This window comes from Fulvia fulva, chromosome 8, assembly GCF_020509005.1.
Source record: "Fulvia fulva chromosome 8, complete sequence".
In the NCBI taxonomy this organism is placed as follows: domain Eukaryota; kingdom Fungi; phylum Ascomycota; class Dothideomycetes; order Mycosphaerellales; family Mycosphaerellaceae; genus Fulvia; species Fulvia fulva.
Window position 1 is genome coordinate 3,787,386 of NC_063019.1, and position 23,712 is coordinate 3,811,097.

The 23,712-nt window shown below is 51.6% G+C and overlaps 11 protein-coding genes across 11 annotated transcripts; 5 read left to right on the forward strand and 6 right to left on the reverse strand.

Annotated features, from left to right (window-relative positions):
- Window positions 1-691: 691 nt before the first annotated feature.
- CLAFUR5_11568 (Dual specificity protein phosphatase PPS1) lies at window positions 692-3,014 on the forward strand (the record flags this gene model as incomplete). The annotated part of the gene is made up of 4 exons (XM_047910716.1): window positions 692-1,484; window positions 1,537-2,595; window positions 2,651-2,828; window positions 2,885-3,014. 4 exons carry the CDS (start codon window positions 692-694, stop codon window positions 3,012-3,014), a joined length of 2,160 nt encoding a protein of 719 aa, XP_047765325.1.
- Window positions 3,015-4,934: 1,920 nt separating this feature from the next.
- CLAFUR5_11569 (Putative glutamine amidotransferase-like protein) lies at window positions 4,935-5,855 on the forward strand (the record flags this gene model as incomplete). Its single annotated transcript, XM_047910717.1, has 3 exons — window positions 4,935-5,205; window positions 5,283-5,509; window positions 5,565-5,855. 3 exons carry the CDS (start codon window positions 4,935-4,937, stop codon window positions 5,853-5,855), a joined length of 789 nt encoding a protein of 262 aa, XP_047765324.1.
- Window positions 5,856-6,346: 491 nt separating this feature from the next.
- Window positions 6,347-8,491, forward strand: CLAFUR5_11570 (Golgi apyrase; the record flags this gene model as incomplete). The annotated part of the gene is made up of 1 exon (XM_047910718.1): window positions 6,347-8,491. One exon carries the CDS (start codon window positions 6,347-6,349, stop codon window positions 8,489-8,491), a length of 2,145 nt encoding a protein of 714 aa, XP_047764876.1.
- Window positions 8,492-9,332: 841 nt separating this feature from the next.
- CLAFUR5_11571 (1,3-beta-glucanosyltransferase gel2) lies at window positions 9,333-10,837 on the forward strand (the record flags this gene model as incomplete). The annotated part of the gene is made up of 2 exons (XM_047910719.1): window positions 9,333-9,341; window positions 9,413-10,837. 2 exons carry the CDS (start codon window positions 9,333-9,335, stop codon window positions 10,835-10,837), a joined length of 1,434 nt encoding a protein of 477 aa, XP_047764877.1.
- Window positions 10,838-11,686: 849 nt separating this feature from the next.
- Window positions 11,687-11,844, reverse strand: CLAFUR5_20336 (uncharacterized protein; the record flags this gene model as incomplete). Its single annotated transcript, XM_059463172.1, has 2 exons — window positions 11,687-11,772; window positions 11,823-11,844. 2 exons carry the CDS (start codon window positions 11,842-11,844, stop codon window positions 11,687-11,689), a joined length of 108 nt encoding a protein of 35 aa, XP_059319094.1.
- A 971-nt stretch (window positions 11,845-12,815) lies between these two features.
- Window positions 12,816-13,328, reverse strand: CLAFUR5_11572 (uncharacterized protein; the record flags this gene model as incomplete). Its single annotated transcript, XM_047910720.1, has 1 exon — window positions 12,816-13,328. The coding sequence occupies one exon, from the start codon at window positions 13,326-13,328 to the stop codon at window positions 12,816-12,818; it is 513 nt and encodes a 170-aa protein (XP_047764878.1).
- A 279-nt stretch (window positions 13,329-13,607) lies between these two features.
- CLAFUR5_11573 (uncharacterized protein) lies at window positions 13,608-14,274 on the reverse strand (the record flags this gene model as incomplete). The annotated part of the gene is made up of 2 exons (XM_047910721.1): window positions 13,608-14,136; window positions 14,186-14,274. 2 exons carry the CDS (start codon window positions 14,272-14,274, stop codon window positions 13,608-13,610), a joined length of 618 nt encoding a protein of 205 aa, XP_047764879.1.
- Window positions 14,275-14,478: 204 nt separating this feature from the next.
- Window positions 14,479-15,042, reverse strand: CLAFUR5_11574 (uncharacterized protein; the record flags this gene model as incomplete). The annotated part of the gene is made up of 1 exon (XM_047910722.1): window positions 14,479-15,042. The coding sequence occupies one exon, from the start codon at window positions 15,040-15,042 to the stop codon at window positions 14,479-14,481; it is 564 nt and encodes a 187-aa protein (XP_047764872.1).
- Window positions 15,043-15,310: 268 nt separating this feature from the next.
- CLAFUR5_11575 (ASTRA-associated protein 1) lies at window positions 15,311-16,492 on the reverse strand (the record flags this gene model as incomplete). The annotated part of the gene is made up of 1 exon (XM_047910723.1): window positions 15,311-16,492. One exon carries the CDS (start codon window positions 16,490-16,492, stop codon window positions 15,311-15,313), a length of 1,182 nt encoding a protein of 393 aa, XP_047764873.1.
- A 460-nt stretch (window positions 16,493-16,952) lies between these two features.
- CLAFUR5_11576 (uncharacterized protein) lies at window positions 16,953-17,415 on the reverse strand (the record flags this gene model as incomplete). The annotated part of the gene is made up of 2 exons (XM_047910724.1): window positions 16,953-17,242; window positions 17,295-17,415. 2 exons carry the CDS (start codon window positions 17,413-17,415, stop codon window positions 16,953-16,955), a joined length of 411 nt encoding a protein of 136 aa, XP_047764874.1.
- Window positions 17,416-18,289: 874 nt separating this feature from the next.
- Window positions 18,290-19,942, forward strand: CLAFUR5_11577 (uncharacterized protein; the record flags this gene model as incomplete). The annotated part of the gene is made up of 2 exons (XM_047910725.1): window positions 18,290-18,476; window positions 18,528-19,942. 2 exons carry the CDS (start codon window positions 18,290-18,292, stop codon window positions 19,940-19,942), a joined length of 1,602 nt encoding a protein of 533 aa, XP_047764875.1.
- Window positions 19,943-23,712: the final 3,770 nt, after the last annotated feature.

Consider the following 23,712-nt stretch of genomic DNA (forward strand, 5'->3'; position numbering starts at 1 on the left):
TGATGATGAGGCTCACGTCGCGACGAGCAGATCAACGTTCCAGGGTGTTTCAAGGCGTGCTGATCCTGGGTGGAAACAGAGGTTGAAGGTCAGCGTTGATTGGTGAGTGCCATGCCAGACTCTGGTCCGGAGTGTGCCGCTAGCCCATGTGGGTGCTGGCTATCTCGAGTTGGAGGTTGATGGTGGGGAAGGCACAAGGCCCCAGGAAGAAGACTGGGAGACGTTTCGCAGTGAGAGAGAGAAGTCACAGAAGGAAGCCACGCCTTTCCTTGCGACTGTGCTGTGCGTCTTTCAATGCACAACTCACACCTCATACCACGCCATTGTCACCTCGTTTGATATCGGCATCGCGTGAGCTGTTCCTCTTGGTGTATGCTGGTGCTTATCGCTTCTCACCCGCACGATATCGTGATCCCCGGATTGTCGCGCACATGTTTAGCGCTGCACATTCCGCCGTCTGAGAGTTGAAACAAGCAACCCATATCGCAGTCGTCGTGACTGCCTTCGATCCACGCCCACGCCCACGCCCACGCCCACGTTCAACCCCAACAAAGCACGCGAGTCACGATCGACTCGACAAGCGGCGCCGCTACGACCACACCAACACGCTGCACTGATCTCTACTGTACCATCGCAAACACGCCCGGCGCGAAGTTCGGATTGACAGCCAGCCTGCCCCACTGCGGATGCTATGGCCGCCGTACTCGCGAGACCCACGGCCATACCAGAACGAACGGCCACTCCACCTCCACAGCTCTCCATCAACACATCTCAACGAGGTACACCGGCGCCTGTACCCAACAAGCACTTGCCGTTCTGCTCGCCCGGACCACGGCCTGGCAATCGTCAGCTCGATACCCCTCCAGCCTCCCCGCCAAGTCCATCACAACTCATCGAGACCACATCATTGACACATCCACCCAATGGCTTCGAGAAACTGTTTAATGATCCGCCCGTGTACTCGATTGGTGCAAAGAAACTCTCGCAAGCACTAGATCACCTCGCAACGCAACCACTGCCTTCGCCAAAGCAGGTATTTCCGTGGCTGCATGGTCTACACGCCGAGAACCAATTGCAACTGGCCTTCTTCATCGCGAGGAAGAAGGCATTGCGGAAGACGCCAAGATGCATTCGTGGCATTACCATCGTGAAGGCCGGAGGTGACCTCACACACAGCAGGATTAAAGGTGCTATCGCGCCGGAAGAGCTGTTGAAGCCCGTACAGGCCGCAAAGAACAAGAATGTCGAAGATCCGGAGTTCTTGGAGTCGGACCCTAAGGAGGGATTCAGCGTGAGGAATTTCCAGATCCAGGCGTGTAAGATGGGGACTGTGAGTGATATTGTGGTGTATGGCGACAATCAGACACCAAGGGAAGAGGTTGTGAGGTTAGCAAAGAGGTTATCGAAAGCGCAGACGAGCTGGCAGAAGAAGACAGAAGGCGCATTTTCTTCTGGGAGGTTGTTTAATACGTTCATCTTGTCTGGTGAGTGTCTTGTCGAGCGTATTGTTTCTGGCCACGTACTGACATGAAGCAGAAGACTATACCATCGTGGAGTGTGACCATGACGATCTGATACAGCTTGATTCCGAAGGCTGTATGACCGACAACGTGATGGACTTCTTCCACTGGGAGCGACTCGAGATGTGCTCCATGTCTGCGCCCAGCGAGATCGCACCAAACGTCTGGCTTGGACCGACTCCAGATCCAAATGTCCATATGGGTCCCGATGGCATTAAGAATGATGCCCCAGACTTCGATCTCCTTATCGAATGTAGTGACATCGCACAGATTCCGGATTCAAAGGCCTTCAAATGTCTGGAAGATCTGCTCCACGAGAAGGAGAACGGTCCGTTTGCAGATAATGTTGTGCATCAACTGGAGTTCCCTGGCTCTGGCTCGATCATGCCACCTACTTGGTCACACACCGAAGTCGATGGTCTCGTGTCCACGTGCCAATGGATCCACGCTCAAGCAAACCGCGGTATTCCAGAAATGGACAAGCGACGAGATAGCAAGCTGTCGCTGACACCACCTCGTGACGCCGATGGCGACAGCTTCATGCATAGCGACGACTTGCCTCAATGTGGCAGGAAGATTCTCATTCATTGCACAGATGGCTACACTGAGTCTTCTCTGCTTGCCCTGGCATACTACATGTACGCCAACGCCGCTCCTGTGCATGATGCCTGGCTCCAACTGCACATCAACAAAGGCCGCAACTTCTTCGCGTACGGATCTGATGTGCATCTCTTGAGAGCCATCGAACCTCGTTTGCTCCAGGCATCACCCAGGCATTCTGGAGACTTGAGAATGCTCTGCCCACAAGTGCCAGACTGGTTGGAGAAGATGGACGGGTCGCTACCGAGCCGAATCCTGCCGTACATGTATCTGGGTAATCTGGGGCATGCCAACAACCCCAAACTCCTGCAAGAGCTCGGCATTGGCCAGGTCCTGAGTGTCGGCGAACCCGTGACGTGGCCGAAGGACGCGTTAGCGGAGTGGCCACGACAAAACACAATGTTCATCGACAAAGTCCAGGATAATGGCGTCGATCCGCTGACGGAGGATTTTGGAAAGTGCCTCGAATTCATTGGTGAGTGCAATACCGGCGATAACGTGAGGTGTTCCAGCTGACATGCTTGATGCAGAAAATGGTCGAAAGAAAGGCACTGCCACTCTTGTGCATTGCCGTGTCGGTGTGTCGCGATCTGCGACGATCTGCATTGCTGAGGTTATGAACGAGCTGGGCTTGTCGTTCCCTCGCGCATACTGCTTCGTTCGTGCGCGGCGGCTGAACGTGATCATTCAGCCTCATCTTCGCTTTTCGTGAGTACTCCTGATAGTCCTGCATGTCATCCCACAGCATCTAACACTCTCGTTAGTTACGAACTCCTCAAATGGGAAGAATCTCAATGCCAAAAACGCGGCAAACCTCTCCGCCGCGAACTCGAATGGGCTACGATTGCGCGCGAAATCGCGGCTATGAATAAGCCGTACTCGCGGCAGGGATAGGCTCCTTGTGGCAGTGGTAGTGGTCGAGCTGAACGTCCTTGGACTCATCGTCTTGTTGATGGGATGCTGGGCGCTGGACGCTTGTTGATGTTGTTTATGATCTATGATGTTATGATTTAATGGGTTCTGCATTTTCTAAGCAGAGGGGTGATGGATGACGGGATCTTGTTCTTTCCTCTGGGCGGGCTGGGAATGGGATGGGATTGGATGGGATGTGCGAGTATATTTGTGGAAGCTGATGAAAAGGCTGGGATGAGATGTGGAAGGGGTATGGGATATTCTCTCTCTTGGGCGTCGAAGGGCTTGGGGACGAAAGCGGCTTTGCTTGATGCTGGGACGAGCAGAATCTTGAAGCGCTCTTGTGGTTGTTAAAAGATGGTGTACGAGGCGAATGAAATTCGATATCTCTCTTCATGATTCCTGTCCAGAAATTGAAATATCTCGAAGCAAAAGATACTAGCCCGCCACATGCCGAAATATCGGCTTAGTGAACCTTGCAAGGTTGCACTTTCCTTATCTGCCCTATCGCGAAGAACATTTACCCGGCTGTGGCCCGCCCGTCTTTGTTGTCATACAGTCCTGGGCATAGTTCTTACAACCCCTGTATTTACGCTCACCCCTTCCTGCTATCCATGTCCATCTCAGAAGGTGTTGCTACCTTCAATCTCATTATCCACACACTCACACACGCGCTATCTATCGCCACCATGCCGAAGGGACGCGTCTTTACCGAATTCGAGAAGGGCGAGATGTGGTCTCTTCACAAACACGCCCACTGGCCGCTGCAGCAGATTGCAGACGCCCTTCACACTAACGAAGGCTCTGTCTCTTCAGTAATCTCACGGCGTTAAGAGGGCCACCTTCCACACCGAAGAAGAGAGGCCCACTACCTGTAATCAACACCTCCAAGCGTCAGCGACTTGTCCATCGAGCCACCACTGATGCTAACAGCCGCCGCCTGCGATACGAACAGATTGCCGCGATAGAGGGCATCTTCAGCGACGTCCGGACAGTAAGAGCTGCGTTTGAGAAGGAGGGCTTCTCAGGATATGTCGCAACACGCAAGCCGTTGTTGACTGAGAAACATAAGGAGGCACGGCTTCGATGGGCAAGGGCTCATATTAAAAGGACAGTGGAACAGTGGGCTCAGGTCCTTTGGACAGATGAAGCTTCATTTAGGTGTGGAATATTCGGACAGGTCTATATGACACGCAGGGCAGATGAGGCTTATCACGAACACTGTCTTAGAGCACGCTTCCGCAAGTTCTCAGCCTGTATGATATGGGGCTGTATCTCTGCAGATGGACCTATGGAAGTCCATATATTCGAGAAGGGCTCTGTCGACGGTGAGGTGTATCACAGCCAGATTGTCCCTCTAATCCACACGGCAATTGAGAAGCAGCGAGTGTCAACAGGCTCGCAGGACTGCATTGTTATGCAAGACAACGCCTCAATCCACAAGGCGAAGGCAACGGTGAGTCTATTTAAGGAGAAGGGCCTACACCTTATAGAATGGCCGGCCAATTCACCAGATCTCAACCCTATTGAGAATCTATGGGCTCTTCTTAAGCATAGGGTAGGTGCTCATTTTTCTACAACACGAGATGAGGTAATAGCTGCTAGCAAGATTGAATGGGCCAAGCTCACACCTGAGGACATACAACGTATATGCAAGAGTATGCGAGAACGCTACGAGGCAGTAATAGCCAACAATGGAGGACACACCAGGTGGTGAGCTACGCCAAGCAGTGGATACATCCTTCCTAATGAGGAAAGGTGGAAGAACAGGGGCTGTAAAAACTATGCCCAGGACTGTAGCACAGTGTGGCAGCGAAGTCGCAATACATTTTATTCTTTCGCCGTTCTCCTGCCACCTAGTACCCTACCTCCCCATCACAACCACACAGCCCTTCTATTGTCATGACACGACTCCATCCCCGCTCCGGTACGATGCCATGCGCCCCTCTGCGAATCGCCGTCCTCGAATGCGATGAGCCTATCGGTCGTACATTTGAGAAGTATGGAGGTTATGGCAATCTGTTTAAAGAGCTGTTGGAGAATGGAGTGAAGAGGGTGAAAGAGGTGGATGGAATGGAGGTGCCGGAGTTGGATGTTACCAAGTATGATGTTGTGAAGCATGAGGTTTATCCGAAGTTGGAGGATGTTGATGCGGTGCTTTTGACGGGGAGTCGTAAGTCATACCATGGAGACTTGGGGAAATTGGTCTTGTGCTGGGAGGAGGTGGCTGACTGGTGGGTGGATGAGCAGGACACAACTCGTTCGATGATGATCCGTGGATTCTGAAGCTTGTGGAGTTCACGAGGAAGGTGCTGGCGCAAGAGCGTGTGAGGTTGATTGGAGTGTGTTTTGGACATCAGATTATTGGAAGAGCATTGGATGTGAAAGTTGATCGGAGTGATCGGGGGTGGGAGATTTCTGTGACGGATGTCAAGTTGACGGAGCAGGGGAGACGGGTGTTTAAGATTGATGAGTTGGTGAGTATATCACGGGTAGTGATGTTCGGTGAGCAGAGGCTGATGATGTCGACAGGCGATACACCAAATGCACCGCGACATCGTCTACGAGTATCCTAAAGGCATCGAACCCCTCGGACATTCACCGCGTTGCGGCGTTCAAGGAATGTACGCAAAGAACCGCTTGATCACAGTGCAAGGACATCCCGAATTCAACGCCGATATCGTGTCGGAGTTGCTGATCAATAGACACGACAAGGGCATTTTCGACGATGCAATGTATGCGGATGGCATGAAGAGGGTACGAAACCATCACGATGGTGTTGCTGTGAGCGCGGCGTTCATCCGGTTCTTGCTCGAGGAGTGAAAGACCGAATGCGCGACAGTGGTGGAACACAAGCATGTGTGCCTCGGAGCACGAGCACGATACAGATAGAGGATCCCTGGCGATAGAAGTGATGTTGCAGACGATCTCCTCAGAAGGCGTTCGTATTGCGTGGATGTGGTCGGCGAGTGGTTGTCTTCAACGGCCTCGGTCAGATTGAAAGAGGCATAGGCCGACCAATGAGATACGGTGGCACCAGCGTTCGCCATAGAGTTTAGCGTGGGAAGCTTAGGCTTGCGCGTTCCCACAGTTTCTCCATGCGCGAGGAGGGTCTCGTTCGTTGGGACTTGAGCATTTGTGTACTGTAACACTCCTTCCTCTCTTTACCTTCTGTCCACCTATACATTCCCTACTCACATCCTGATAACACACTCGTTCTTTTGCCTTACCACAGAATGCATTGCGACCAACGGGATACAGACCTATAGACCGCGATTACAGGAGAGGCGACTTTGCGATAAGGAGAGATCAACATGGGCAAGCACAGTTACGCAATCGTGCTAGATGCCGGCTCCTCAGGCACGAGAGTGTACGTCTACCGATGGCGAAAGAATGCATATGCGCGGAAGAAGTACGACGATGAGAAATTGGATTCACTCCCGCGCATCAAGACCAATAAGAAATGGAGGAAGAAAGTGCACCCAGGAATCTCAACCTTTGGCGATAAGCCTGAGGCTGTGGGATCGGAGCATTTGAAAGAGCTGGTTGAGTTTGCGCAGGACATCGTGCCTAAGAAGGAGTATGAGAACACGCCCATCTTCCTGCTCGCGACAGCGGGGATGAGGCTGCTACCGGATAGTCAGAGAGCGGATCTGCTGAGTAGTACGTGTTCGTACTTTCAGCGGAACACGAAGTTTCAGCTGCCGGATTGTGGCTTGCATGTGCAGGTCATACAGGGCGAGACGGAGGGTCTTTATGGCTGGATTGCTGCGAATTACCTACTGGGTGGATTTGACTCTGGCGCGGCTGATGACCATGATCATGGCAAGAACCACCATACATATGGCTTCCTGGATATGGGTGGCGCATCGGCGCAGATTGCGTTCGCGCCTAATGCGACTGAGGCTGAGAAGCATGCGGACGATTTGAAGTTGTTGCGATTGAGGAAGGTTAATGGCGAGGCTGCGGAGTATAGGGTGTTCGTGACGACCTGGCTTGGATTTGGAGCGAATGAGGCGAGGAGAAGGTATGTTGAGCACCTACTGGACGTATCACCGAGCGCGCACGAACTTCCGGACCCATGTCTGCCAGTGGGCATCACGATCAAGAAGACCGGCGAGGTGCTGGAGGCAGGCTCGGGAGATCTGAAGGGCAAGGAACCCTACTTGCTAGGTACTGGCGACTTTACGCAATGCCTCAAGAGCACATACCCTTTGCTGGAGAAAGAGAAGGAATGTACGGATGCCCCATGCCTCCTGAATGGCCAACACACACCTGCGATCGATTTCAACGTGAACCACTTCGTCGGCGTCTCCGAGTACTGGCATACCACACACGAAGTATTCGCAATGGCGCACAAGGACAAGGCATACGACTTCCAGACATATCAGAAGCAGGTGACAGACTTCTGCTCAAGAGACTGGAAGGACATAGAAAAAGACGTCGCAAAACATACCTGGGGCAAGAAGGTGGACGAGAAGACGGTCGAGGAGGTGTGCTTCAAGGCGAGCTGGCTGATCAACATGCTTCACGAAGGCATTGGCATACCACGAGTAGGCATTGAAGATGGCAAGCCTAGCAGCGGAGAGAACAAGACGAAGGCGATTCTGGATGGCGCGAAAGATCGGGGTTTCCTCGACCCTTTCCAGGCCGTGGACAAGATTGACGATAAGGAGGTGAGCTGGACTTTGGGCAAGGTTGTGCTTTATGCATCATCGCAAGTACCGCCTGCTGATGGCGCAATGGCTGTCGGCTTTGGGAGCAACGTCCAGGGAACGAAGCTACCAGGAGACTTCCAGTACCCAGGTGGACGAATCGAAGGATTACCGAAGCTCAATGAGACGAGCCCTCACGAAGATGACCTGGACTGGCACGACAAGATTCTGTCGAGCAGCTACTCGAGGCGTGTTCCAGGCATTCTAATTTTCCTGGTCATGCTGGTACTTGCAGTGTATCTACTCTGCGGCCGTGAGCGGAGACAGTCATGGTACCACAAGATGCTGGGTAAGAAGGGCCAGCCAGGGTCGAAACGACGCAAGCCGCCGGGTCGACTGGGCGGCAAGATCTTTGGCAGCTCATCGCCGTCATACGATCGCGTACTGGAAGAAGGCGATCCAGAGGAGTTCGAGCTGGGTGACGTATCGGACGAAGACCGACGATCAGATTCAAGCAACGACGGTTTGGACGCTATGCGCAGTGGCAGAACCTCTGGCATGGTGACTCCAGCATTGCGAGGTCTGTCTCCAGATGTATCGCGCAACTCGCCACGAGCGAAGAATTACTTCGACTCCGACACACCCCCTGGGACCTCGAATGGCTTAGGCATCACGCCCTTCGATCGTGCTGGACTACTGTCACGTACCGAGAGCAAGGAGCGATTACACATGCCGAGAAGTCACAGTCGGCGAGCAAGCCCTACACGGAAGAGTCCACTCACACCGACGTTGAAGGAGACGTAGAGAGGTGGCTAACTAATGTCTAATGGTTGTATGTCATATTGTGCTCAGAGCGAGGAGCTGGATAGGCGCATAGCATGGCCGCAGGATGGGCATTTGGCTTTTTTGACAATTGGAAGTGGCGACGGATACCACAGGTTCTTGTAGATTCTTTCACAACACATTCATAATGAGGCAAAATCGTACTCAACGATAGCTCTGTTTGACTTTCGCATCTCCTCTCCAACCGCGTCAGCAACGCGGGCTCCCGAAGCTATTCATACATGTACCTCACAGCAACCGGCTGCCCGCATGAGAGCTGCATTAGTGCAGTCATGACAGCTTGATTGGGAAGTCAGCACAACATGTGGAGGCGTTGCACTTCATCTCACTCACATCTCACTCTTCGTCAAAGCACAGATCTATATGTGAGACAGATCTCCATCCAAGAAGCACAAGCAATTTCTTGAGGCTCCACAATGAACGCTTGTGTCCCGGGTGCAACGGTGATTGGTATGCTTGGCGTTGGAGCTGGTTTGACCGTGGTGGAGCACGTTTTCTCGAATCTTGCTTCACGACCAACATGAGCCGCAGAGCAGATCCTCTGTGGCGGCGAAAGGTCTGTTCTGGCACTAGAGCATGTGAGCGAGCTTCCTCTTCTTCACCTGTTGTTCCGTTCCCTCCTCTCTTGTGACAACATCCATCGCGACTTCCGCTCACCACTTGCTGATAAACACCACCTTGGCTTGCTCACACAAATACATCTTGCATTGCACTCCAGGAAGAGTGTCACGAGGCGCAAAAGGGCGCCATAGATCAGATTAATACTATACATCAGCTCCGGTAGCTTCCAAACAGCGCAGCCATGAAGTCTGTGAGTATACCACACCACCACCACCATCACCACCACCAATGCGCTTTCCGAGCTAACACACATGTTCCCAGCTCACATCCCTCGCACTCTGCGCCCTCGCCACCACCACCCTCGCCGTCAACCCGATCGTCGTTCAACAGCAGGAATTCGTCGACTCGGAGACCAACGAGAGGTTCATGATCATTGGTGTCGACTACCAGCCAGGCGGACAAGGTGCTTACGGCACTGGAGGCGGAGACCCATTGAGCAATGCCACGATCTGTCTGCGCGATGCGGCGCTCATGCAGAACATGGGCATCAACACCATTCGCTCCTACAACGTCGACCCGACTCTCAACCACGATGAGTGCGCGAGCATCTTCAACTCGGTGGGCATCTACATGTTGATCGATGTCAACTCGCCGTTGGGAGGACAGTCGATTGATCGGACGAATCCAAGTGGGACGTATACCACCGACTACCTCAGGCACATCTTCACCGTTGTGGAGGCTTTCAAGAGTTATCCGAACACTTTGGGCTTCTTTGGGGGGAATGAGATTATCAATGATATTGGCACTGCTGAGGATAATCCTCCGTACATGCGTGCTGTGCAGCGAGATCTGAAGAACTACATCGCGGCGCATGCGGACAGGACCATTCCGGTGGGATACTCTGCGGCTCAGGTTCAGGATGTGCTACAGGATACGTGGGCATACCTCCAGTGCAACAACTCGGACACCGGCGAGGACATGTCTCGATCTGACTTCTTCGGATTGAACTCCTACTCCTGGTGCGGTAGCCAGTCCAGCTTCACCATCTCTGGCTATGATCAACTGGTCCAAACCTTCGGCAACACTACGATCCCAGTCTTCTTCAGCGAGTATGGCTGCAACGACCCCGTACCACGAGTCTTCGACGAAGTACCAGTACTTTACGGCCCCGAGATGACAGTCCTCTCCGGTGGCCTTGTCTACGAATGGACACAAGAGACCTCTAACTACGGTCTCCTCGAAGCCAACAGCAACGGCTCAGCCTCCCTCCTGCCCGATTTCGACGTCTTGCTCGCGCAGTATCAGAAGCTTAACATAACTCTGATCACCACGCAAAACGAGACGGCCACGAACCTGCAACCACCACGCTGCAGCGCCGGTCTCATTGGTGAGTCTGGTTTCAGCACAGACTTCGATATCCCCGAACCACCAAGCGGCGCTGAAGCTCTCATTTCGCAAGGTGTCTCGAATGCGCCGACAGGCACAATCGTCCCAGTAACAAACACCGAGGTCAACGTCCCGGTCTACGCTACTAACGGTGGCGAGATCAGCGGCCTTGTGATCAGACCTGCCAATGGTGCTAACCGCCCTGGCGATGGGTCTGGTCTGTCGACTGCGGGCCCGTCGGGTACGCAGACTGGTAAAAGCTCCAGCAGTAGTGGTCTTGCTGCGAGACCTACTGGTGCTGTAATGGGTGGAAGTGCAGTGGCTGCGGCGGTCTTCGGAGCTGCTATGCTCGCGCTCTAGGCGTCAAGGAGGATGGGCAGAGGTTGGGGAAGCATTGGAGTACAGTGTGAGGTTGAGACTTCGAGCAATCGACGACGGCAGACTAATGATGGATTACGAACCATGAAATGTGAGCGTTCAATTGGGTTTTTGATAGCGTTACTGCATTGTAATGAGAACTTGATGAGCACCGTCAGCCTTGGAAGTGCTTTCCTCCTCTCGTCGACCTGCATATCTGACTTCCGACTGACTTCTCCTGCCCGCCGCTGCTTTCTACTCTAGACCATCGAGTGACTATCCAGTCTTAGCAGCAGCCATGATCGCCAGCACCATCCCCTATCGGTATCAATCCTCGTAGTTCTCCAACCCATCGAATCCCTCAGGATACAGATCTCTCAGAGTGAAGTTCCGACGACCTCATGAATTACAATACGACTTCGGATGAGTTTCCACAAGCTTGATCAGCTCAGCCACCGTAGGCACCGCAACAATCCCAAGCTCGCGATACGTGCCGTGCAACTGTCTCATCTTCTTCCCCGAGCAGAACGGTGGGTGGAATTTGATGCTCAAGACATCATCTTGCCCCTGTGAGTTCCACAACAGCATCTTCCCAAAGCTGGCCCCGTCGCGGACTTTGTATGCGGTTTCTGCAAGGATGCGGACGCAAATGCAGAGCGAATCATTATTGAATCCCTCAAAGGCCCCCAGCTGAATGCGCTTGCTGTCGCGCATGACGGTTCTGGGCAAGGGGTTGAGTTCGAAGGTTTGAGGTGAGTTGGTTGGTCTGTAGAAGAGGGCTCGCTGGAGTGGAGGCGAAGTGTCGATGGTGGCTTTGAATGTTTTGTTGACGCGTTGGGATAGGGGGAGGTGTTACGCGGGGAGGTGTTGGAGGATTTGCTCGAGGAGCTCGGGGATGTTGAGAGTTCGCTCAGCGGCTGAGGTGGTCGAGGTCATGGCTGCAAGCAGTTAGTGTTATGCTGCTTTTGAATCGCGTGGTGTGGCTTACTGTTGCTGCTGGCGATGGTCATTGCGATACTGGAATGGGGTTGTGGTTATTTGTTGGAGATGAGGGGTGGTGTTGGAAGTGCGGTTATTGGAAAGTGGAATGATAAGGTCCTTATCGGCTTTGTGTGGCTTTCACATGCTTAGCGTGAGAATTGAGAGAGGTCCACGTCACATGGAAAGCATAGAGCATACTGCAGAGACAGCAACTTATAAGGAAACTATAGGCATGACTCAGCTCACCCTGGCGTCGACTCTTTACAGAAGTACAATGACCAAGAGCTACCGACATGACTCTGAGCTTTGAGATTCCCCGCTACAAGTGGCTCGTACTCTCTACATTCCGCGAGTGACCATTGTGTCCTGGTGGAGATGCACAAGTTTGACTAGCTCCGCTACGGTTGGCACTCCTGCAACCCCTAGTTCACCGCATCTGATCAGGACGTGGAGCTCAACCTCATTGGTGTGCGAGTCTCACAGCAGCATCTTCCCGAACGAAGCACCTCTGCAAGCTCTAGCGCCGGCCTGCCCGTCGATCAAGACATTGATGCGTCTATGCTCACCGTACATGACGTGCGTGGCAATGGGGATGCTGCCTTGCATCCGCTCTTTGAGAATGGGATTGAGCTTGATGAGACGGGTCGAGTCGGCCTTTCCTTGCTTCGGGGCGAACCAGAGAGCTTGTTGGAGACGGGGTGATGAATCGATTGTGGCGTGGAAGGTCTTGCTAACAAGTTGAGCTGAGAGAATGCGCCGGGCTGCAAGTGCGAAGAGAATCTTTCCAAGGACCTCGGTGATGTTTAGCATACGTTATCCTGCGCTTTGCGGCTTGTTCATCGCTGCGGGCTGTTCCTGTCGTGCGGTTGTGGTGATGATATGGCACGACTCAATGCTGCTGCTTGTGGACGCCATTGCAAAGCTCAGTCTTATGTTTTGTTGTTGCTGCTAGACGTATATCGGAGCTGCCGCTGATGTTCGTAGTGTTTAGTCATCACTTTCAGTGTTCCTCTTCAATGGCCTTGCAGACCACACAGCCGCCTGGGACCTTCTTGTAGCCATCAATATCTGCAAGTGAAACCCAAATAAGGTCCTTCTCATCCTTACCCTCTTCCTTGAGCAGCATTGGTAGCTTCACCACATCTTTGCGCGATCCCTTCCTCCATAGTGATGTGAACAGGTCCAGCAGATTCTGCTTCGCTTGAACAAATTCCCACGACCAGATTCTTGCCCTGATCGGGTTGGAGGACAGCACTGAACCCAAGGCCGCGACCTTATGTGCCGGTTGGCGCTGGAGCCATAGCACGGTCTTCGTGGAATCTTCGAAACAGTAAGTGTTGCTGTTCCAGAAGATGCCGGAGGCTTCACTGCGGATTTGGCGATTGGTGAAGAGAAGACTCGGGTCTTTTGGTGGCTGATCTGGGTCATGGAAGGAGTGGTCGTTGTCTTCGTCTACCAATACGAGCTGGTAGATAGGGTTGCGAAGTTTAGGGGGAAGGTCAAGAAGTCCCATGGTCGAGATGCGGGATGTTTGTGCTTGCGGACTGACGAGTTTGGTCGTGGGACAGGTAGGATCTGCTGTGGAATTTCAGTCGAAGGTGGTAAAATCGTTCGGAGTGAGGACACGGGTGCCAGGGTATGTATGTGGTCATCAACTGCTTAGAATCAGGGGCGTGGACAGAGGACGACTTAACATACATTTTCGTATGAGCACATAACACCAAGCAACATCTAGCGTTACTGACGAATGTGTTGACTCCCTCGAAAACATTCACTTCTTGCAAGTCAAATTTCAGTGTGGCATCAAATCCTTCTTTCGCACCACAAAGCCCCCTACTCCGATTTCGAAGTCGTCCGCCTCCTCCAGAGAGACCCACTGAACCTCCTCCTCGCCCGTAACCTTCAGCGGCATCTTGATTACATCCGGCGCCAGACCCTTCTCCTCACACGCCGCCCACAATCCGCGTAGCCTGAAGTCAACATACTTCAACCAGTCTCGAGACTGAACCGCGACATCTGCGCTGCAGGCACGAACAGATCGCAAGGCCACGATCTTCTTGGCATGGAGACCAGTGAGACCAATTTCCGCGGTCTTTGTGTCGCCGAAGTGGAAAGTGTTGAGGCTCCAGAACATCGAGTAAGTCTCCTCGCGGATCTGTCGGTTGCAGCGGAGCAGGCCTGGCTCTGTGATGAGCCAGTTTGGAAAGGATATGCAGGTCGAGTGGAAGAGCGCGTATTCGTAGATCCTATTCCGAAGCTCGGGTGGTAGGTTGAGAAGGTATTGCTTGTCGGGGGACGGCGAAGGTGGTTTGCTTTGTGCGCTACTCGAGGTTAGTCTCTAGGCATAACATTATGCAAACGCGGACTTGCCTTTGCGAACAGTGGTCGTCCGGCTTCGGTGGCGGAGCCATTGCCCTGGCAATTGCGTGCCACCATTGGTGGTACATACTCGACGACATCGCGAGTTACTGTATGCGCGATGATGGCAAAGCTGCTATTTCCATTTCCAGATCATGCACCGCCTCAGACCCTCCATCTCTCGGCACCAGCCGCAGTCTGAACCCGCTTGAGATAAATACGCTTGGCGGACATGTGAGCCACCAATTTCCATCTCCGTGTTATAGTGACTCATACTCAGCGAGCCCGGCAATCGCTATGATATCCTACGTGTTGGATCTCCGCTTGCGGAAGACACCCAACGTCGTGAAGCGACGGCCAGTATCAGATACCCACTCCACAAACCCACGCTCGAACGAAAGCAGATCCGCCAATGTCACCCAAAGAACCCCCTCGCCCTCTACCCTCATGGGTACTCTCAGTACTCCACGCTGTAGCAGATCATCGCTGCCCATCTCTAGGGTGAACCACGCGAACTGCCCCTCGGCGTATGTAAGGCTAAGCGGTGCGAAATGCTCGTCGCCAACACGGAGCGATGTCAGCGCAACGTACTTCTCAGGTCGGAGGTGCTGTAGCCACTTTAGCGTGAAATGATTGCTGTCGCTGCAGAATGTGTTCATGCTGTAGAACATCGGCAGGCTTTCGTGGCGGATCTGTCGACATGTCCTGGTGAGGGCCGGCTCCATGCAAAGCTCTTGTATCGGGCGGTCGGCAGCGTTAGGCCATGGTGCACAGGCTGTGATTCTGCAGTCTTCATCGTTGTCGCAAGTCACAGCAAACTCGTAGATGGTATTGCGAATTTCCGGTGGGAGATCGAGGAAGCTCTTCATGGCGGAAGCGGAGCTGGTACTGCGGGTAGTCGCTGGTATTGTGGCAGAAAGTGAGTAGCCCATTATACGAAGATGTGCACTGCAGAAAGAATTCAGATATCTTTTGCGGGATCTTCGAATCTTGTGCGCCCAAGTCCACGGCACCGGTCACAAGCCGTTGCACTCGAACGCCAACAGCTGATCAATTATTGGCCTGCTGTTTCTGGAACCAACAATTCTTCTGTGAAATCACCAGCTCTTCCGATCGCCGTGCTTACTGTGGCGAGCTTCAGTATATCTCCCACAGAGATACCTTGCCATCCTTGCTCCCTACCGCCAGCCAATGCGTGGTCCGCGCGGCCAAAGCTCTTCGTTCAGAAACCGTGCGTTCACCTTCCTCCACTTCGCTGCTCTTGCCTTTACCATCTTCGCCCCTACTGCTTTCAACCCCCGTTCCGACTTTTGCAAATGCCAATGCATAACATCCCTCCTTATGCCACTTCAGCACCGCCAGCTCCTTCATTGTCTTCACGCTATACACCCGCACCCTCGCATCCCATCCAGCAGTCGCAAGAATCTTCTCGTCATTCCTCACCACCAATCCCTGCTGCCCCGCATGCTTCGTCTGCACAATCTTCGCCGGTGTTGGTGAGTTCCCAAAAGTATGCCTGGCGACCACAGCATCTGCAGAGGAAGTGAAAAAGCATGACTGTGAGGGCGATATGTTCAGTGATAGGATGGGCTGCGAATGATGCTTCTGCGTATATACGAGATTCCACTTCCTTGTCGCCCCTTCCTGCTGCCATATGCATGCAAGGCCCGATTCGTAACCGGCAATAACGAGGAGTTCGTTGATTGGCATGCTCCTTCCGTTTGGCTGGAACTGCAGGCCAATTGCCATGACCATACCAGTTTTGACATCCTGCGGAGCGGGAATTGTCGCTATTCTCTGTTCGTCTGGGAGACAAGTAACATTAACATGCCCATCTTGCACGCCCGGAGTCGCCACCAGGATCCCCTCCGCTGGCAGATCATTGTGTCCATCTGGCTTGAGCACAATTGATGTGAACGAGCAGAAGTTCCAGGCATTGACTCGAAGACTGTGCAGTAACCACGGCTGTTTCCTCTCGATCTCGGCATCGTCGATGGGAAGTATCGTTGAGCAGTCAGACTCGGCATTTCCCGGCAGTTGCCACACCAGTAGCTTGTTGTCTCGTCCATGCGATATTATCTTGTCATCATTCCAGCTTGCCAGTCCCACGATCGTGGTTGAGTGAGGTTTCCACACTGCCACGGCGCGTTTGCTGGCTGTGCTCCATATGACCACGAAGCCGTCGGCATCTCCAGTGACCAGACGAGTATTGTCGCGGAAGAAGTGCACAGCATGTATCTGAGCAGAATGTCCTCGGAGTACATATGATGGCTGCGCAGGAGGTTGCTCTGAGCTTTGGATGGTGTTGTCCTGCGCCATGGTCTGTGTGTTGGTGGCTGGGGAATTGAGGTTCAACTTTTCATCCTCGGACCTGCTTCATCTTTCTTTCTTCAACCAACCACAACCCGAATCAGGTTATCGTCGCGCTGGCAGATGTTTTCGAGATGACGCGTTAATGGATGCGACGACGTGGGCGTCTCTTGGTCATCACAAAACTTTGGAAGCCGCGACGACAAGCCGGGAGTGGCGGGCAAGCACTTTTTGTGACCTCAGGCAACTTCGTATGCTCAAGCAATTCAATAGCGGACCTGCATGATGCGGTATATCTTCAAGGAGGCTCGACTGGGCACACCAGCATGATCTGCATATGATGCCACTAGCCGGGGCATAGGATCCCAAGACATGGGCCGCTGGAGAACAGTTCCTGCTAAGTTCACATTCGACCATCAAGCTACCTGCTTTGGCATCAAGCCGCTCACTGAGGCCTGCTCATGTCGGCTCAGAGCTTCGACATCACAGCTGGAGCAGTCGGCGACAATGATATTGGCTCCTCGAAGACCATGATCTTCTTCACATCCCCAGTCATACGCTTCCAGGCCATGTTCTTGGAGATCCGGCTAAACATCAGCGTTGACGAGTAGCAGTCACAGCCGGTCTCCATCTCCTCGTCAGATGCTGTCGAAATCTTGTTGGAATATGAAGACGTCCGTCTCGGAACACGAATCCTTTGCTCTGTCTTCCATGGCAGTCGAGATATCTCCATCGTACGAAGCAGGCGATTTGAGGGATCTGCTATCACATCAGTCATGCCAATCGCCGGTACGGGTCCGGAATCACTCACTTCTCGCGACTTCTATAGGCTGTAGAGATACGCTGTGGTCGGAGCAGATGTAGACAAGGGCATATTTGCCGTCGTCTATGCTATCATCGCTTTTGCAGCTATTCGTCCTCAAGACGTTCATGGTGAATAACGTCAACGTGTACAAGAATCAAAAGCTGATAACGAAGTGTAGATACTACGTTGCAAGGTTTGGTGTCGAGAGGCTCTTGTATATCAAGCCCAGCACATGCCTCGCCCGCCCACTGACCGGACCCAGCTCAGCGACCTCTAAAGACAGAGTGGCACTGTTCCCTCACCGGTGGCTTCGCGTTTGAGTTGCCCACACTAAAATAGAGCATCGACAACAGGACCACGCAAGAGGCCGCCTACTGGTGTATAGAGGATGCGTCTGATTGGGCTTGCTGCTGGGGCTAAAGTATGCTGTGTAGCGTGGGTGCCTCCACGAGCCAGCCAGACAAGCATCAGGCGAAGTCGAGGTTCAGCGTGGCGCTGCTTACGGGTGACCAGATCCCGTCGCTATCGCGAAGTCTTCGCCATGACGACCCGCTTCACGATCGGATCTTGTCATATTATCCAGCTGACATTGCCTATAGACCGACCTGTTTCCCCGAGCACATTTCCTTATCTACAGTGTGAAAGCTCATGCTACCTTCGACAGCCCCGCCGGTGAAAAATAGAGCTATGCAGCCGCGCATAACAACTCCACGATGCAGAATAGAGAAGCTTGACCCAGCTATTCCAAGCTTGTGCAGGCCCATCCTCAAATTTAGTGGTCAAGCGCGAGGGGACTCGCTTGTCACTGGCCGGCCACAGTTCCACTGCATACAATGCCTTAAAACATCTCAGGTACAGCCAGAGGGCTGAAGATCTCCAGAGGGCAGCCGTCTGGGGGCCAACATGCGGCTCTGCAGCGCCCTCGAGGCCGCCCAATCTCAGGTAAATACTATAAGGTTGACTCACGGGCCGCTGCGACAACCATACACAATACCGGCATCATGGCACAAACAACAATGCAGGCTCTCAAGCCCAGTATGGATGACGGTCAGGCTATCTCCACCAGCAGCACTCATGTCGCGGAAAGCACGCACACAGCCGATTATGTCTCACCAGCTTGGGGAAGGAGGTTCAACTCGGACACGCATGCTAACAGTCCGTGGGCACGGAAGGTCATTCTGTCACTGGGTGAGTTCCAATCGCTTATCACAGAGTTGACGAGACTGACAGCCTGCACAGATGGTGGTGGCGTAAGAGGATATGCCTCGTTACTGATCCTGAGAGAGTTGATGCGTCGACTAGAAGTTCTGGAACGGCAAGAAAGCAAGGATGAAAGTCAGCAAAGCAATTCTGACTATCTTTGGAACTCTGGAAGCGAAGATGGCCACACCCAGGATGGTGCTCGCGAGTTTCGACCACATCACTACTTCGACTACTGCGTGGGCACAAGTAATGGCGGTCTAAGCGCAATCATGCTTGGACGTCTCCAAATGACCGTCGACAAAGCCATCGAGCAGTACGACATTGTTGGCACACAAGTGTTTGGGCACCCTCGCAAGTTCGCGTTGATGGGCCTTGGCCGCACAAGATACGGTGCAGACAACATGAATGCTGCGTTACAAAACGCAATGCTAGAAGGCGTCGCAGCAGAAGTCGAGCGATCTGAGCATCGAAAGACCATGTACCCCCGAGTAGGAGCGCGCATACTGGATCGGAAACGCTTGACTGAGGACGAGAGGATACAGATCAAACAGCTCAAAACAAGTGCCCGGCAGTGTCGCCTCAGGAACGAGAATCTGGATGCGGCTCGCACGATCGTCGTTTCGCACGGCGGTAACATGAAGCGTGAAGCATATCTGTTCCGGAGTTACGATCATCCTGCGCCGTCTGCATCAGACGGAGATCGTGTCTTGCATTTGAACCATGGACCTGCTTCGGAAGCTGCAATATGGGAGGCCGCAAGAGCCACGAGTGCTGCGCCTGGCTACTTCTTCATGCTAGAAATAGCAGAGGGCCGCTTCGAGGATGGAGGTCTTGGAGAGAATAATCCAGTCAGTCTGGCTTACGAGGAAGTGAAACAAATGCATCTCCGGCGTGAACCATTGTTGATACTCTCCATTGGCACTGGACTTGAGCCTGACCGGACATGGGAGAAAGACATCCCATTCCGCCCATTGAAGCAAGCTGTACGAATGTGGCGAGACCTCGAGCAGCTCCAAAATCAGATCACGGACTCCGAGAAAACACATCAACGGTTTCGAGGCCGTGTCAACGACAGCAATCGCAAGAACAAAGATCCGCAGAGCAGAGAACGCAACCACATCCATTACCACCGATTCAACGTGCCCGACATCTCCAACATCAGACTAGACGAATGGCAACCTCCAGCTACAGGCCAAACAACCAAGCAGAATATGGAGACAGCAGTGGCTGCTTATCTGGCCCAAGATTCCACCTCGAGGGACCTCGATGCCTGCGCCCAGATCCTTTTCCAGACCCGATGCGCGCGCGCACAAACAGAACGCTGGGAACGCTTCGCTCTACACCTAACCTACTGCTGCCGTGAGAAAGACTGCGAAGCCGTAACTTTCACCTCCCGCAAATCTCTACGCAAGCACGCGATCGACTACCATGGCTTCGTCTGGCGGATATGATGTCACGACGGACATCATGGCGCACATACTAGAGCGATCAGCTGTATTTGGGACCACTGTGGAGAAGATAGGGTCAGTATCTTCAAGGAAGATGAAGTGTTCCGGGCGCATCTGGAGCAGGAGCATGGGTTCGCTAGTCCGGTCATTATGCATAGTGAGGACTTTGAGAGGTGGCTTGATAAAGGAAGGATGAGTAAAGAGGAGGCGGCAACGAGGCAGCATACTGGATTGAGTGCGAAAGAGGCTACTGCCGTTGATGAGTCTTGAGATTCTGCGAGCGATGTGTTTGAGCAAGGAGTTCAAGGCGTATGACAATTCTACGACTAATACTGGAGAGAGATACATCTTAGTCAATACTGCAAATCAACAAAACACTTTGCTATCGTCCACAGCCGCCATAGGCTGTTGGGACTTCGATGCCGCTTTGGAGACTCAATTGTCGCCAACATACGAAGTCCACGGATTGCACAAGCACGAGTGAAGTCGTCCCTCAGAGCGATCGCACAATTCGCACCTCTGTACGAACGACATCCTAGCTAGTCGTCCGCCACGCCGCGTGGCACATGGGTTATGCTTCGCGGCCACCCGGATGGAGCGCCGCCTCAATTAGGAAAATTGAACGTCTGGCTTACCTTCGTACTGTAGCATGCTCCATTTGGCGACTTCAATAGACCTCGGTGGTCCGAAAGTGTTGGCATCAAGGCCCACATCTACTTGGCGATCCCGCCATGGTATCGTCGTCTTGTCACATAATGGCAGTGGCAACTGTCGCATACCTGCACGACTGACTCCCCTTTACCATGTCAAGGCAATGTCGATCAGGTTACACAGCATCCACACGAGGAACGAATCGACCTGTTCTGGACTTCGGTTACGATACGACCACCAGGACAACCATCGCGTACACAATTTGTTGTGGACACAGCAATCAAACCCCTCAACTCCAGCTCCAAGAGCTCCCAAGATACCTTAGCCCCAAGACCCCAAGTCCGCATACATAAGGAAAATCTGGGGTAGCCGTGTCGGTCCCAAAGCACCCGCGCAGCGCGTGTCGGCCACCTCAATAAAATACCCTATCTCAATGCAATTCTTGATATCGCGCTTTTCAGCACGCGTTATAACGCGATGAATAGTCTTAAAATAGTAATGATATACTATATACACGCGTATCTCATCTTATAGTATATATATAGTAGGTTTCTATATAACGTACTTCACTAGCGAGCGGGCTATACTACCGAGCGGGCCACTTTTACTAAGAACTGTACTACTTCTATAGATATAGCTATATAACTACTATTATAGCGTATATTGTCTTTAAACGAGGCTGAACTGACCTTAGCTGTCTAGGCTACGAAACGCGACGCGATAATTACGAATCGACTTGCTATAAAGGTATACGACGCGTCTTAAACTATACTAGGGTATCGATTGAATAGACGACCTCCTCGGGGTGACTACGAGCCTAATTCGAAGAAGCTTATAGAGCTAGAAGAGAGGGTAATACTTAAGTATATACTCGAGCTAGATCTTAGAGGTTTCCCGCTATTAAAGGCTAGTATACGAGCAATAGCCGATTCATTACTATAAGAGAAGGGTCTTAAGCCCGCTAGTCTTAATTAGACAGACAGGTTCATTAGGCGGTATCGTGAGCTAAAGGTTCGTATAATACGTAGATACGATCGTTAGCGAGCCCTAATAGAAGATCTAGACGTTATCGAGAAGTAGTTCTTACTTATACGTAATATAAAGGAGAAGTATAGTATCCTTAACTAGGACACCTATAACTTCGACAAATAGGGTTTATAATAGGTGTCATTACGTCTTAGAGCGTCGTTACGGGTTCAGAAAGGCGTAGTAGAAAGAGGAAGGTCGTTTAATAGGGTAATAGAGAGGGAGTAGAGAGATAGCGTATTAGATAGCTCTTATACGAAGCGAGATTAGTAAGCTACGTAAGTCTAACGAGGCCCTTATATAGCGGAAAGCACGAAAGCGTAAGTATATTTAGTCTAGAGGGTCTCTAACCTTCGATAAGGCGTCGCAATTAATACCTCTAGAGGATACTAGGAGGTAGGAAGTGAGTAGAGAGTCGCTAGATAGTGTTCGGCTAGTACTAAGGCTACGACGCTATAAGCGATATAGCGAGTCGGGGCATAACGTACGTACCTATTAAGTAGACTCGCTAGATAGCGAAGAATCTAAAGAGGAATTGTCCTCCTAGTAACGATTCTATAGGATGTCGTCGTATTAAGATACCGTCGCAATTAAAGTAGAAGTAGTATAGTTCTTAGTAAAAGTGGCCCGCTCGGTAGTATAGCCCGCTCGGTAGTAAAGTACGTTATAGCTACTTAGCGAGATATACTATTATAAAGCGGTAGACTATTAAATCCGATAGATTCTAATAAGCCGTAAGTTCCTAGTATCGCTAGGATCGTACAGAAATGCTTGTCTAGGCCGTAATAGGCTAGCGCCGGACTACCGGCTTATAAGATCTTTAGAACTAGCTATGTTCTAACTATATTAAAATCTAGAACGCTCTAGGTAGTCTAGAAGACAAGCTATATAATTTTATAGAATCTACGAGATATAAATTCTTATAAATACGCTTCTTATTATAAGTGTACTACGTAATAGATTACGTAGTATAGAAGGTTCTAGGAGTCTATAATTGAATATAAATAAGAGTAGAATTAGCCCTCTAGATAGGACAAGAAACAAAGCAAGTCCACTACTCTTAACTACTATTACCTCGACTATTATACTCGATTTATCAGGGTATATAGTTCGAATATTTTTTGAGGGTTTGCCTTTAGGTTTTGTGTTTCTCGTAGTAAAGTAGAAGGTGTTTAGGGGATTTGCGCTACCCGTAGCGGTATCTATCTATTATCGTAAGGCCGAATCTTTAGAGGTAGCTTTGGATATAGCCGTGTCCGATTTTGATTTAGAAGAAGGTACTCGTAGTTACCCTTTTAGCTTCTATCTTCCCTATCTCCTTTCGGAGCTCTCCGGCGGTTTGTCTTTCGAATGTACGTGAATACTTTGAGGGCTTTTCTCTATCCGTAGCTACGTACTATTTCTTTTCGGTATGTTCTTAGATAATTTTTTATCTCTTTTTTTGTTTTACGAGGGCCTTCGCTTTAGCTCTCTATTATAGTAAGGTTGAAGGGGGTATTATCCTACGGGGTAAGAAGGTATTCTTTTTTTTTCGATTTCGTCCTTATTAACGTAGGTAGCGAGGGCTAGCGTCGATTTTTCTAGGAGGGTTTCTTTTCTCCTTCCGGGGTTACTTTGTAATTCTTATCGGATAGGGTGATTTTATCGAAGGCTTCCTATCCTTACGGCGTATAATAGCGCCGATCTTTCTAGCCTAAGACCCGGGGGAAGTAAAGCGCTTTCAATTTCGTAGGCTAGCGTAGGGGCCGTCTTAAACACCCCTAGTATTTTGTTAGTAATATTGTTTTGAAGTCCTAATAGGGGCCTAATCTTTGCCTTTAGGATTTTGACCTCTATCTATACTAGAGACCCGTAATCTACTATACTTACTACGTACGCTCTATATATTCTCCTTAGAGCGTTTACCGAGAGTCCGAAGCCCGTACTAGCTAGTCGGGACATCCTTTCGAATGCTTATCGTACTTATAACGTTCTCGTAGCGATATACGTTTTAAACGAGAGGTTCTAGTCGAAGTAGAATCCTAGCTATTTAACGACTAGTTTCGGGGTTACGTAGTTGTCTCCCGGTAGTCGTATCCCTCTATCTAAGTCTTTCA